Genomic DNA, 14,008 nt, shown 5'->3' on the forward strand with positions numbered 1-14,008 from the left:
GGTCATGTTACACACGCATTCAAAATTCCTACCCAAGGTACCATCCTCCTTCCATTTGAACCAACCTATCCACCTTCCCTTTTTCTTCCCGAAGCCATACACCGACTAACAAGAAGCAACTCTACTCACCCTGGACGTTAGGAGAGCTTTAGCCTTTTACCTTGCTAGAACTAAATCGTTTAGACAGTCGCCACATTTATTCCTCCCAACTGCCAAATGATTGAAGGGAGTGTCTGTATCCAAACGACATCTTTCCAAGTGGATCACACAGTGTATACACCTTTGTTATCAACTGCACAACCAGCTACCTCCACCTGGAAGTTGAGCACATTCCACTCGCTCTGTCTCCACCTCGATTGCCTTTCTCAACAATGTGCCGATCACTGACATTTGCAAAGCAGCCACCTGGGCATCTGCGGACACTTTTAGCCAACACTATGCAATTATCCATGACACAGCATCAGATACCTACTAGGATGCACTGCCTTCTCCTCCTTATTAGACGGCACTCCAAAGCCCCAGCTTTCCATCTAGGGGCACTGCTCTACAGTCACCTACAGTGGAGCACCCGGTTACTCACCCTGTGCAGTGGCTAGGTTTTCCGAGATGTGTGTTGTTATGAGTGCTCCACTACTTGCCCTTCTCCTCCTCTGCTTTGGAGCTCAAAGATAAGCTCTATGTTAGAGAAGGAACTGAGGGCGGTTGGATCTCACATTGCTCTATATAGATGCCACCCATGGCGCGAGACAGGGAAGAGCGTATGCAGCCCAATGGGCATTGCTATCAAAGATCTCTGATCCCAGGCGCAAGGGGTGCTGCAGCACCTACAGTGTATAAAGTGGAAAATACAGTGAGGATGTTTTTATACACGCATATAAAAACATCCTCACTGTATTTTCCACTTTATGCATCCGATGAAGTGAGCTGTAGCTCACGAAAGCTTATGCTCAAATAAATTGGTTAGTCTCTAAGGTGCCACAAGTACTCCTTTTCTTTTTGCGAATACAGACTAACACGGCTGTTACTCTGAAACCTGTCTTATAATGGGAGGTGTTGAGCAACCTGAATAATAAGTGGTGCAACAGTCCTGGGAAAAATCCTTCCAAGAGAGGGAAAGACGACTGGTCAGGCAGCAGAGATTTGCTTTTTTAATTTTACAATTATTTTCCTTTTTTTAGGCACTTTCCTGTTTGGTTCAGTTTGCTTCTACAAGAAGATCTTTATTTAGCAATCCAGAACGCGCCAAGTATCTTGGGAATCTAATCAAAGGAGTGAAAAGAATCCTTGAAAATCCTCAGGTATTTTTGTTTTTTAAATTCTTTGCAAATGTTAAAATTATTTGTGAATTTCTGTACCCTGTCACAACCCTGTTGCCTCTCTTTATCCCTCATGACCTTCTTCAAGAGGTCTTCCTTTAAACTTCCAATCTTCTCCTCCTTTCTTAACCAGAAATCATTTTGGGACACGGTTCATACAAAATAAGCTATGCACAACAAAGTTGTCATTTGTTAAATTAACAATGTTTGGAGAGATGTTATATGGCCTTGTCTCGGCCATGCAGGAATAAAGACAAGAGGCAATGGAGGTGGTTTAATTAGGCTGCACCTTTTGTTCACACAATGCATCTGGAAATATCTGGCAATAAATCTTACAGTGCTGGTCATCATTCTGTCCTTAATTGTTTTCACTTATTTGGGAGGGCTGCTGTCAGCCCTTCTTCCCAACCTGGTCCCAGCCAGCATGTTGCTGGGACCCCACTGCTTACCCCTAATGTGAAGGTTAAGGGGGACTGAAAAATGTGGGGGGAATTGTCTTCCTGCTATACCAGCCATTACAAGCACCAACCTCCCTTTCTCCAGCTTCCGTTAGAGGATGCCTCTCCCTAAATCCACTTACAACTCCTGTTTATCCCCTCTATAATGAGTACCTGTGCTGGGCAACGGCCACACTTGCTGCTTATTTAATTGTGACATCTTGGCCTAACCACCTTACCTATCTCATCAGCTAACTTGCTGTGGGGAAGGCTAAAACACTCCACTCTGCCCCAGCCAATCTGGCAGTGAAGAAAAAATTCCTTCCCAGCACCAAATAAAAAAGGGGCTAGCACAAGCCCACAACTGATCATAAAACCTGGTTCTGCTCTGATCCCGTGGTGGGAAGATGGGTGGTGCTGATCAGGGATTGAGAGAGAGCAAGAGAATTCTTTCTGGAATGCATGGGTATAAATACCTCTGCTCCTGCCCTGGTGCATATGGTGGGTGAGTCCCTGGTCCAGCAACTTCCTGTAGCCCCCTGGGCTCCACTGAGGGAAATCTTTCCCCCTCTTCAACCTTCTCTTCACCCAAATACGGTAGGGACCCTTAAAGGATCCTTGTCCTCTTTTCCCTACTGCCCAAAGAGTCACTGCATTCAGTTGCTGTGAGCATATTAGGTTAGTCTGGTGATTTTAAAAAAAACTTTGTTTCTTCTGTAATTTTAGGGTTTATCTGATCCAGGTAATTACCATGAGTTCTGTCGTTTTTTGGCTCGACTAAAGACAAACTACCAGTTGGGAGAACTAGTAATGGTGAAGGATTACTCAGAGGTTATCAGATTGATAGCCAATTTCACTATTACTAGCTTACAGGTAAGGATATATACAGCCTTAAATCCTTAACGGATGTGGGATTTGGTTTGGGGGATTTTTTTGTTTTGTTTTTGGGGTTGGGTTTGTATTCAGTTGATGTTATTTTACTTGAAAATGTACTTTGTTCCAAGTTTGCCAGTAATGTAACTTTGTAAACTCTTCAGCCCTGGGCTCACGTCTTCCTATGTGTTTGTGCGAAAGTGTCTAGTACAGGGGTGGCCAAAATTACTGACTCTCTGAGCTGCATATGACAATCTTCAGATGTTTGAGAGCCCCCGGGAGGTGCCTGCTGGGGCTCAGGGCTTCAGTCATGTGGGGAGAGGTGTCTCAGGGCTTCAGCCTTGCTGCTGCTGAAGCCCTGAGCCCTGGCAGGTGCGCCCCCTGGGCCTGAAGCCCTGAGACCCGCTCCCCGCTAGACAGAAGTCAAAGGTGATGCATGGGAGGGAGCACAGGGGTCAGGTTCCCCCTCCCCCCTGCCAGATTTTTACCAGGGTTTGCTGGCTCCACTTGATCATGTGGTGCCACTGGGCCCTCTCCCTGTACTGCAGCTGCTAGAGCCAGCAAGCTGGGAGCTCCGGCCTTGGGGACAGGCAGAGGAGCTAAAGCAGTGGCCCCTCCCTGCAGCTCCCAGTTCTTTGCATCTGCCTCTTCACAAGGAGCTAACATCTGGGAGCTGCAGGGAGGGCCCTCTGAGGGTAAGAGAGGGGTGTGACTCCAGCTTTTGTAGGGGGAACCTTTAAATTGTACCCCCCACTCCCAGCAGGCACCAGTTGTCTCACACAGAAGCTCCTAGCTGCACCATCCGGCTGCTAGGCAGAAGCCCTCAGCCTCCCTCCACCCAGCCTGGTAGGCAGAGAATGCGGGGAGGGGTGTCCACAAGCCACACTTTAACTGTAAAAGAGCCAGATGTGGCTCGCGAGCTGCTGTTTGGCCACCTCTGGTCTAGTATAATTCAGTGGGGCCTTGATTCTGATTGGGATATTTGAGGACTTCCTCAACATAAATAATACTAGTAGGAAAGATAAGGTTTGAATGTTCATGAATTTTCACAGGATAAGATATGCTCTAATGAAAATTACATTTGTTTCTTTGTAGCACTGGGAGTTTGCTCCAAACAGTGTTCACTATCTGCTAACTCTGTGGCAGAGAATGGTAGCATCGGTACCTTTTGTGAAATCAACAGAACCACACCTTTTAGATACATATGCACCAGAAATTACAAAAGCATACATTACTTCTAGACTGGAATCTGTTCCTGTAGTTATAAGGTAAACCTTCTTCAGTATAAACAGAACTTTGCAGTTTTAGAGCACTGATTAGCTGGTACATTGTTCTTTCTGTTGTGCTTTTGTTTTAAAATCAATAAAACTTAATGGCCTTTTTCTCACGTCAGTTACATTAAATTATATTCATTGATTGTAGTCGTCACTCCTGTTTCTCACTGTTGTGAGATCAGAATTTGGCCCAGTGTCTTAAAAGCAAAATTAAAAATGAAACTTGAGTTCAATTTGTTTCTTTTCCAGAGCCCCCTTATTTTATAAAAAGATCCTTGCCCATTATAATCCAATATCTAAAATATTGTTGATGCTGAGCCTCTTCTGCCATTTATACCATTAGAGCAGGAGCTTCCGAGGGTCCCTCTCTACATGAGCAAAGGAAGGCAGCAAAAGCAATCCCACCTGTTAATGAAAGGGTGGGAGAGAGTAGCACAAGATGAGGTGGCAGAATTATTTTAAAGTGTGATTCTGCTCTGAAAAATGACTGTAAAGTGGTCCCTTTTTACTCAGCATATCTGCTCCCTGTTGTATTCGAAGTTATAGTTGCTTATTTTAGTAAAAAAAAATAAACTATGAGCTGTTTTTAAAAAATATATATTTATTCCTCTGTTCTCCACAGGGCCAATAAAGCTAGGAGAGAGTAAGTTGGATTCTATTCCAATTCATGTATCATCAACAAAATTGCTCACTAAGTTCCACTTGCAGAATCTCTTTTGTTGTCTATGTGTGAACTTTTTACTCGTAAACTGAGCATATTCTATCCATAACTAACTCTTGCATGCACACAAAAATGGAACACCAGTATACATTTTCTATAGTCGCTTTTCAGAGAATAACTTTTCAGAGAACCTTTAAAAAAATTGAATAAAAGGGTTGTTTAACAATTTCTGTACTAAATGCCATGACAGCTTGGTTAATGAGATACAAATCTGTGCTGATTCTGTATTATTTTTGCTTTGCAGTACACGTTTAAGTGAGTACTACCTTCATTTGCTATATAGATTTATACTTATTGTCCCAGCTAGTAATTCTTATTTATTGACTTGACATTTTATAGCCAAAATCCCTTTTATATTTTAGACAAATTTACCATAGGATCACAGCAAATAAAGCAGCCAAAGAAAAAATGTGTTTTGAATGGCTAAAAATGTTTAATCCTTCTTCGGGGGGCCTCTGTGCATTCCCACTTGCAGGGTCTAGTTCCTGTAGTGTCAAGCTGTGAAACTGTATAACTAAGCTTTGTGTCCTGTGGGGTGCAGTAGTGCTCTCATGCTAGGATGCTGTCCTCATGTCAGTCTGTATGAGGAAGAGCACAACCACAGCCATCTCAGTTCGTTTGCAGCAAGACCGAAGTGGAACTACTTCTCAAGTCTGCAAGCGTGTTCGCCTATCCTTTTACAGTGAGTGAGTCAGTCATATTAAAATTAGAGCAGATGAGGTCACTTGCCTTGGATTATCCCCTAGGCTGTGTCTAGTCCTGAACTCTGTTTGGAGTTGAAAAGATGTGCCACCTGCTCAACCATCTTTCCAGAGACAGATGAACATGTTTGGTGCCTACAGTGCCTGGGACAGGCTCATAGTCTCCCAGGAGACCGCTTGCTGCACTGTCTCTTCTCAGGTTTCAGAGGAGCAGCCGGGTTAGTCTGTATTCGCAGAAAGAAAAGGAGGACTTGGGGCACCTTAGAGACGAACCGATTTATCTGAGCATAAGCTATCGTGAGCTACAGCTCACTTCATCGGATGAGAATTCATCTCTTCTCAGTTGAGGAGAACAGAAAGTTAATACTGCAGGTGCACTTGGCTTCCTTGGACTATCCTCACATTCTTTTGGGAGTGCTGAGGTCTTCTGTAAAAAGATTTGAGATGCATTTTGCTGCCCCAGCTTCATTGCTCCCCTTGTTGTCTGGCCTCAGATTGACCTTCCTGAAGCAAACGCTTACTTGGGCTGAGTCTCCTGGTTGGTACTGTCTAGTGCTGTATGCTTTATCCAAACAGGACTGCTCTAGCACTGCTGTCTTTGTTGGCATCAAAAATGTCCTTGGTTCGCTCCCAGTCAGCACTGGTCAACATCACTATTCAGAGTCGGGCTTCCAGATCTCCTCATGATCCTGTCCCAGGGAAGAGAAAAGAAAAGAGGAGGAAGCATTCTGATCTGTGAAAGGAGCCTAAGGAGAACAAGAACAGTGCCTCCTTTTCTTTGTCTCCTCCACTGATGCATGTCCTCTGTAGAGACTGCTTACCTGTTTTGACATTACTCTTGGCACACCCACTAGCTGTACATCTAACAGTGGGGAAGGAGAGCATACAGGCAGACATCCTCAGCAGGAAATCTTACAACCAACATCAGTGGTCCCTAAATGAGGTGGTATCCTCATTATTCTTCAGCTATGGTCAGCCACAAATTGACTGATTTGTGTCCATTCATAATGCCAGGTGTCATCTACTGCACCACTGGTCACAAAGATAAAAAATCTTCATCGGATGCATTGCTGCTCAATTGGAGCAGTCCTCTCCTAGCCTTCCTTCGATACCCAGAGTCGTAAGGAAAATCAGAGAGGACAGAGCCAACATCATACTGCTAACACAAATGTGGCTGTGGCAGCATTGGCACACTGTTCTGTCCAGAGAACTGTTGGTTCCGCTTCCGTTGTGCCCTGACCTCCTTTCTCAATGCCAACGGTGGATTTTTTTAGTTATGGCCTCTGAACCCATTATAGTGTTACATAAAGAAGTCATTTTGAGACCTCACCCCAGCTTTATATCTGTGGTGGTGTCAAATTTTCATCTGTCCCATTATATCTCCCTTCCTGTTTTGTTCCTCAGATCCCAGGCTACCCAGTGAGGTTCTGCTTCTACATCTTAGATGTTGAGCTTTGTTAATCCTTAGCCAAATAAACAGTATCTCTTGGCTTAAAGATGTATTCTGCTTGGGCCAGAGCTGCCTATGTAGCTGCCTGAGACTGCTATGGTAGAGACTTGCAAAGCAGCAACATGGAGTTGTGCTTATTCTGTCATTAACAATTATTCGTTGGACTTGGCATTGCGATCTAATGTTCAGTTTTGTAAGGCATTGTCATAGCCAATTTTTGCCTAAAATATCTTGTCCACCATCCTCTAATAGGAGCACTACTTACTACTTTCTCATAAGCGGAAATGCAATGAGGCCCTTGAAGAAGAAAGCGGAATTATTTACTAGTAACCATTTTTCTTCAAGAGTTATCTCTGTGCATTCACATTGCTCATCTGTCTTTCCCCTCTGCCTCTGAGTTCTTTGTATTTCAGGACTCTGTCGGCTCGGGAGAAGGATAGAGGTGGTTGGGGTGTGTATGGTCCTTTATATAGATTATATGGTTTCAGCCAGTGATGACATTGCAGCATGAGAATGCTAATGGACTGCCCTGAGGACACAACTTTGTTATACAGTCCTGTAGCTTGATGCTGGAGATGCTAGTTATTACAGATGTGAATGCACAGAGGCAACTCTTTAAGAACAATAGTTTCTAGTAAGTAACCCCTATTTTATGTATATTGCAGAGATGGTTTGGAAGATCCTCTGGATGATACAGCTACTGTATTTCAGCAGCTGGAGCAACTCTGCACAGTCAGCAGGTGTGAATATGAAAAGACCTGTGCACTTCTTGTACAGTTGTTTGACCAAAACGCACAAAACTACCAAAAGCTATTGCATTCTTCTAGTAGGAATCCACTAGAAATCACAGTCCAAGAAGGTTAGTATTTATTTCATTTATGATTGAGACTGCATTGTTCTCTGTTATGTGGACTTGAAATGGTGCAAAATTATCCATCTGTGTATGAGAGGGAAGTGTGATCCGGTGGTCTGAGTACATGTCTGGAAAGTGGTAACTCTTGAGTTCTAACCCTGTTTTTACTTCACTTAAGTCAGTTTGGCTCACATTTTCAAAAGTTGCCTCCAGCATGGAGTGCCTCAGTTTTTGGGTTCCCAGTTTTAGAACCTAAAGTTCTGACTTTCAAAGATGATGAAAATCCACACTTCAATTAGAAGGCAGTGGGAGCTGTGAGAACTCATCACTTCTGAAAACCAGGCTGTACATTTCTCAGGTTGGATACCTGAAAACTGAGGGACCCAAACTTGACAGATACTTTTGAAAATGTAGGCCTTAACTTCTCTGATTTGACTGCCCCATCTGTAAAATAAATACACTAATTATCCTTACTTCCCTCTGAGTTTTGTGAGGATCAATTAGTAGCATTGGAAAAGCAACTTAGTTATAAAGAGATAATGTATGTAAACTGTACAATATTATGGCCTATGTAATGTTATTACATAGATTAATTGTTCCTATCTGTGCCTTGTTTAACTTGACCATGTAAATGACTAACTCTTTCCTAGTGTAGCTGTTTTATAGTTATTGCATCTTTATATGACTGAATTGTGTTGTTCCCCCCAATACAGCTGTTCTTTTGTTGTCGATATTTTGGATCGGATATTGCCATTCATACTGCTGCTTTTTGTTGACATCTTGAAAATGCAGAGTTAAATGTGGGGAGCCATTTTATTCTAGCTTATGTAATGCACGTGGTCTGACTCTTTCTCTTACTTCCCTTCCCTGTATGCACCTGTCACTTCCCCTTTGTGGTCCATTAGCAAACTTGCATTGAAAGGCAGTTTTCTGTTCTCCAGCTGCAGTCTGTACTTCACTGCTGTTATTGGATTCTTCTACACATAGAGTCAAAGGGGAATGATCAGCTACAATAACGCAGGAATGTTCCATAGGCCAATACTTGGGCATAAGAGAAAGTTTGGTGCAGTTTAATTCTGTATTGCTCCTTGCAGAAGAATTCAGTTTCTTTTCTGCAAACTAAACACTTCTGTTCATGCTGAACAATAAATGTTACATCCCTTAGTTATACATACTTTAATTTAGATGTTTAATGGCTTTTAATGTTACAAAATAAGTTAATATTATATTAAGATCTCATTTTATTATATTGTCTTGCTCTCTGTATCGATGGTGATGCGGTCATGGTTTACTAAACAATAATCCCCAAGAAATGGGTCATTAACAGTAGTTAACGATTACTTGTGATCTATGGTAATGACTGATTTCTTTGGGATTATTGCTATTATAAACCATAATTACAGATTATTACAGCAATAATTATTTTGCCAAAGAAAAAATATGTAGTCTAGCTAAGCAGCTGCAAAAGCAAGTGCCCTGAACGCTTCATATAGTGGAAGTAGAGAAGAATAGGGAAAACTGTAATGGTAAACTGGTTTTGTGTTAAGAGTTGAGATTCTGCTTTCCACAAATGAGACTGGAGAGAGAGTCATCAGAAAAATAGCCTTTGTTTAAATCTGAGCTACTTCAATAAGTGTCAGAGTAACTAGTTTTATGTTTAAATACAAATTGTTGACAAGAGTGTGTGGTTCAAAATAGTGGCTCTGCTGTTTGAATCATACAGCTCTGAAAAGCAGCTGCTGTTTGCTGCTGTCTTTTGAAATGGCCACTCTTTACTGGGTGGCTTTAGCCTTTCAAGTCACTGGAGAGCCTGCTGTTGATTTGGTCATTTTAGTTATACAGTCCTCTGGTGCTGCTTTTTCTATACGTTGTGTAATTTGGCTTAAATTGGCTTCTGTACGTTGTGTAATTGTGGAATATTTTTGTGCATGGGTGGGTCTTTTTTTATTCGATGGTGGTGTCTGTGTGTGTTTGGAGAGGCCTCTTGAGAACCACAAATCTAGTAAGTTATTACAATGGTCTCAATACTCTCTGGAACCCTTCTTTAATAATAATTAATAATTTATAATAGAATATATATGGTCAAGTATAAACATTAGCTAATGAATTCTCATAACATTCCTCTGAAATAAGTAGGCATTCTCTCTTTTTTTTGAAAAACAGATGAGTAAATTGAGACAAAAATTAAGGCCAAATTTTCAAAAGCATTCAGTAATTATGGTTGCCTCCGTTGTTGCATGTGCAATTTGAGATGTGTGCAGCACATAAGAAAATTAGGCTGGAGGTGTATCAGGCATCCAAAATCAGTGTTCACTGCTGAAAACTTTGGCATAAGCTACTTGGTTAAAGTCTCACTTAGGGTATGTCTAGTTGCGATGTCGACACACCCAAAGAGTCCAAAAAGCGCCGAGTTTAGTTCTCAGGAGCTTCTTTTTCAAACAGCTGGTCTCATGTTCAAACAACTGGTCATGCTGCCTTCCTAGAGAGGGGCTCTTGTGCAGGGCGTATTTTACCTTCATAGTTCTTAGAAACTTGTAAATAAAATATTTTTTATTGCAGTGTTTGGCCATTTGGCAAACATCTTATTTTTTGCTGCTCCTTTGAATTAGCTTGCTTTTGTAATCATCTTTCTCTGGCTGTGCATTAGCCCCATGCCATCAGTGATGAGTTCAGCAAGTATTTCACAGTCTTTGGAACACAGTTGTCCCCATAGGTGATTAATAGACACCTCCTTTGTTGATTCACTAATGTTCTATGTGATTACGTACAGTATGGTTGGTCAATGTATGATATCACATAGCTTTTTAAAAAACAGATTATCTAGAATCCAGGGGACGTTCTCTCGGATTATATATTTTTTGACATTGTCCAAGTGTAAGTGCCTTAACAGGTTAATAATTCTCCTTTTTAACTTAAATTTTTCGACAGCCATCACAGCAAATCTCATAGATTTTAAGGCCAGAAGATACCATTATTCTGACCTCCTGTATGTCAGATTGTAGAATTTCACCCAGTACCTCCTGTATACTGCTCAATGAGTGCCAAATCAGCCTGTGACAGAATCACAAAAATAACACTTATTTAAAAACTACGTGTTTGACTTAGTGTGAGGAGTTAATTTTATAATTTATTGGAATAGAAAAAGTTACTAACATTTGGTACTGTTAGTCCAGATTGTTTAGACATACTGCAAAATCTTTGCAGAGAATCAGTCCCCCTGCGGTCTTCAGTCAGAGGTCCCCTCTGCCAGTGGGTCTGAAGTCATCTGAATCCATCACATCACACCTTTCCTCAAGTCCACAGAGGACATATTGGAAGGTCCAGGATAGGCACATGGGGGGGATGAGGGTTGGGGTACAGATAACGGGCCTCCAAGGGCAGCCACTATCTGGCTGCATTGCATGAAAGCATGTGTAAGGCTAGGGATTAAAGATAAGTGCAGAGAGACAGTGCCTCCATGCAGCTGGCTCTATCCTTCTGTAGGTTGTGGGGGGCTGACCTCCCTGCTTTCTTATCTTGGGTGTGGGAGGCAAACCACCATTTCCTTGACCAAAGAATTTTGAGAAAACTCTGTACTGGAGGGGCAGAAATGGGGGATTGCGAAGAAGTGATGGGCTGAGAAAATGGCCCAGTGAAGGTCTCAGATATCTAATGAATTTTAAAGTAAGTGTCATCAGTGTCTCTCCAAAACTGTAAAATAATTTATTAATGTTCCTTTGTGCCTTGGAAGTAAAAGTAAACATTAGCATATGTATCCCTAAGCTTTATCTGCTGGTGATTTTAAATTCTATTGCAAAAGTTTTTGCAAGATATTTAAAATATAGATCAGAATGCTCTGTTATAAATACTTGTATTGAAAATCATGTCCCCCTTATTTGCGTTCTGTGGTACATTTTAGTATCTATTTTATCATTGCTTATGTTCTTCCCATTAGATTACTATCACAGGGTTTAAATGTAGGGCCTGATTTTGTTGTTGTTTACATCAGAGTAACTCCATTAATGACATGGAGTCATCCCTGATTTACACCAATGTCAGAAATCTGGATCAGACCTTTAATGCATAGGTGTGTATCTCGGAAAGATTTACCTGAATGGGCCTGGGCAGCGAAAATTCATTGCCCTTCAGTTCTGTACTTTCAGAATGTGTCACTGTAAAACTTGGGGGAGATTAAATGAAGCTCAGTGGTATACAAATGAAGAATTCAGTAAAGAATGTGAAACAAACTTTAAACACTAACATATATGCAAATTGGAGCATACTATACATATATCAAAAACTCTATTATACACTACTTAGAATAATTTTTCTCTATACATGCATACTTTTGGGTAATGTGTTTTGTCATGAAGAGATTTAGGATCTTTCCAAAAAGACAGAACAAACAAATCTGAAAAGTCTGTCTGTCTGTCATACTTTCTTTCTCTCTCTCATTTTACCTATTCCTTTAAGATAAAATATAATACTTTGCCCTCATTCTCTGCAGAGAAATGCCATGAAGGACAGTATGTGGCCATTGGTATGTTGTTTAAAAGGAAAATATTGCAGTGTTCATGTGTCTAGGTTTTCCTTGGCATTCAATATTGAAACATGTTTTGGTCAAATCTCCAAGGCCTTGTCTTTACTAGGGAAAAAAGGTGTGTTCGTAAATCGAGGTTAAAATCCTAGGGAAGACCAGGCAGTTTCTGGTTTTCACATAAGTTAGCTGGTGGAGTTAAGGAATATGCTCCACCATAGCCTTAACTCATGTGTAAACTACCTTATCTTCACTAGGATAGTACTTTGAGTTAGTTAACTTGAGTTAGCAGTACAACTTTTTTCCTGGTGAACATACTGGCCGGGAGTAGCATTGTAGTTGAGGGGACATGTTAATGTGCAACTGGAAGCTCTAACAATCTGATAAATCTCTTACAATTCATCTCTTAGATCAGGCACTGAAGTGACTCCACCTTATGGGAAAATACTATTTTAATACCACTATACCTTTTTTCCCAATTGAGGGTATTCCTGGTTACTAGGTCTCATGGTTAAACACAAATAATTTAGCTAGGGCTGCCATGGTCTAAATATTGAAGATCAGGGTCTTGTAATTAAACTACATGGGAGAAATTTAAACTGTCCTAATTTCTGCAACATGGCATTGGATTTCCTGAGTTTTTGGGATACACAGTTTACATGATCTGCAGGTATAAAAACTCTACAGGGATAGTACTGTAACAGTCCTGAAGATCCCATACTTATCAGGATGGAGCTTACAGTCTGCATGCTGTCTAAGCCCCATTGGCAATGTATACAGACCTTGTAAGCACAAGGGTGGTAGGTATGGATCTTGCAAAATTTACATATTGATCCTACAGATATTCTAATTGTTGGGCTGTACCTGCAGACCTTGTAACCTCTGAAGTGGCAATCACATGGCTTACAAGATTGGCAGAATGGGCCTGCAAAACTTTTAATGGATGAGATGCACCTTCAAAACTTTTCAGCTCTGATGGCCGTGCCCATAGACCTTGAAAACTACATGATGGAAAGCTACTAATTTTCTGGAATAGGAAATATTTAACTCTAAGAGCATACAGGCTTTGCCCTGTGTCTGCAAAACTTCTGATTTCATTGGCTCAGAACTAGAGCACTTATAAACTACCAAGAGAGACTCTGAAGTTTTTTAATTTCTTATTTGAATGCGAGGTAACAAACTACAAAGGCTGTGCCTGTGGAATTCATAAATTTTGCCAGACCTGAAGAAGCTTATAAATCCTGTAGCAACCTCATAGAATCCCTAAAGTTAAAATAATTATTGAGAATAACTCCCAAATGAACTCCACAACCTTTAAAAACTTACATTAATAAAACAAATTTGACTTTCTAGACTAAGTGGTGTTTGAGGTGAAATGCTATGAAAAAATAGAAGTCTTGTTAAAAAACTCTTTCATTTTCCTAGCCCGAACTAACTTCCGTAAACTAAAAAAACAAAAACAACAACTCTTATGGTTAAAGACCAGATGTGAGAGCATTCATATAGAAGGGAGAGTTAAAACTGAGGTGTGTATAGCATCTCATCCTCTTAAAATGGAAAGTAAATTACAGCTTTAACTATGGAATTGCCACCACAGTTGATCTATCCTGTGGATAGGTTCTGCAGGCCGCTAATAAATTGGACATTCCTGAGTCATACTGATAGTCTGTATAGAGTTCCTTCTTCCTCTGAGCAATTGGTTCTGGGCTCTGTCAGAGAGAGGATACTGAACAATATGGAAGTCTGGTCTGCTCTAGTCTAATGCCTATGTTCATATTTATAGTTAAGGTTTTTTTTAAAAAAAAAAAGAAGAAACCACCCTCAAATCTGGCCTTTCCCTTTGTGAGCACTCGATTGTTCCTAAGTG

The 14,008-nt window shown here is 41.0% G+C and overlaps 1 protein-coding gene across 4 annotated transcripts in view; it reads left to right on the forward strand.

Annotated features, from left to right (window-relative positions):
• Positions 1–14,008, forward strand: part of RANBP17 (RAN binding protein 17) — a 269,237-nt gene that overhangs the window by 33,828 nt on the left and 221,401 nt on the right. For all 4 annotated transcript variants that reach the window (XM_073355989.1, XM_073355992.1, XM_073355990.2 and 1 more), the window contains 4 exons: positions 1,179–1,298; positions 2,480–2,626; positions 3,722–3,894; positions 7,438–7,631. In XM_073355989.1, coding sequence (XP_073212090.1) covers positions 1,179–1,298; positions 2,480–2,626; positions 3,722–3,894; positions 7,438–7,631 — 634 coding nt within the window. The remainder of the gene's footprint in view (positions 1–1,178; positions 1,299–2,479; positions 2,627–3,721; positions 3,895–7,437; positions 7,632–14,008) is intronic.

The sequence above is a fragment of the Lepidochelys kempii genome, chromosome 8 (assembly GCF_965140285.1).
Source record: "Lepidochelys kempii isolate rLepKem1 chromosome 8, rLepKem1.hap1, whole genome shotgun sequence".
NCBI lineage: Eukaryota > Metazoa > Chordata > Testudines > Cheloniidae > Lepidochelys > Lepidochelys kempii.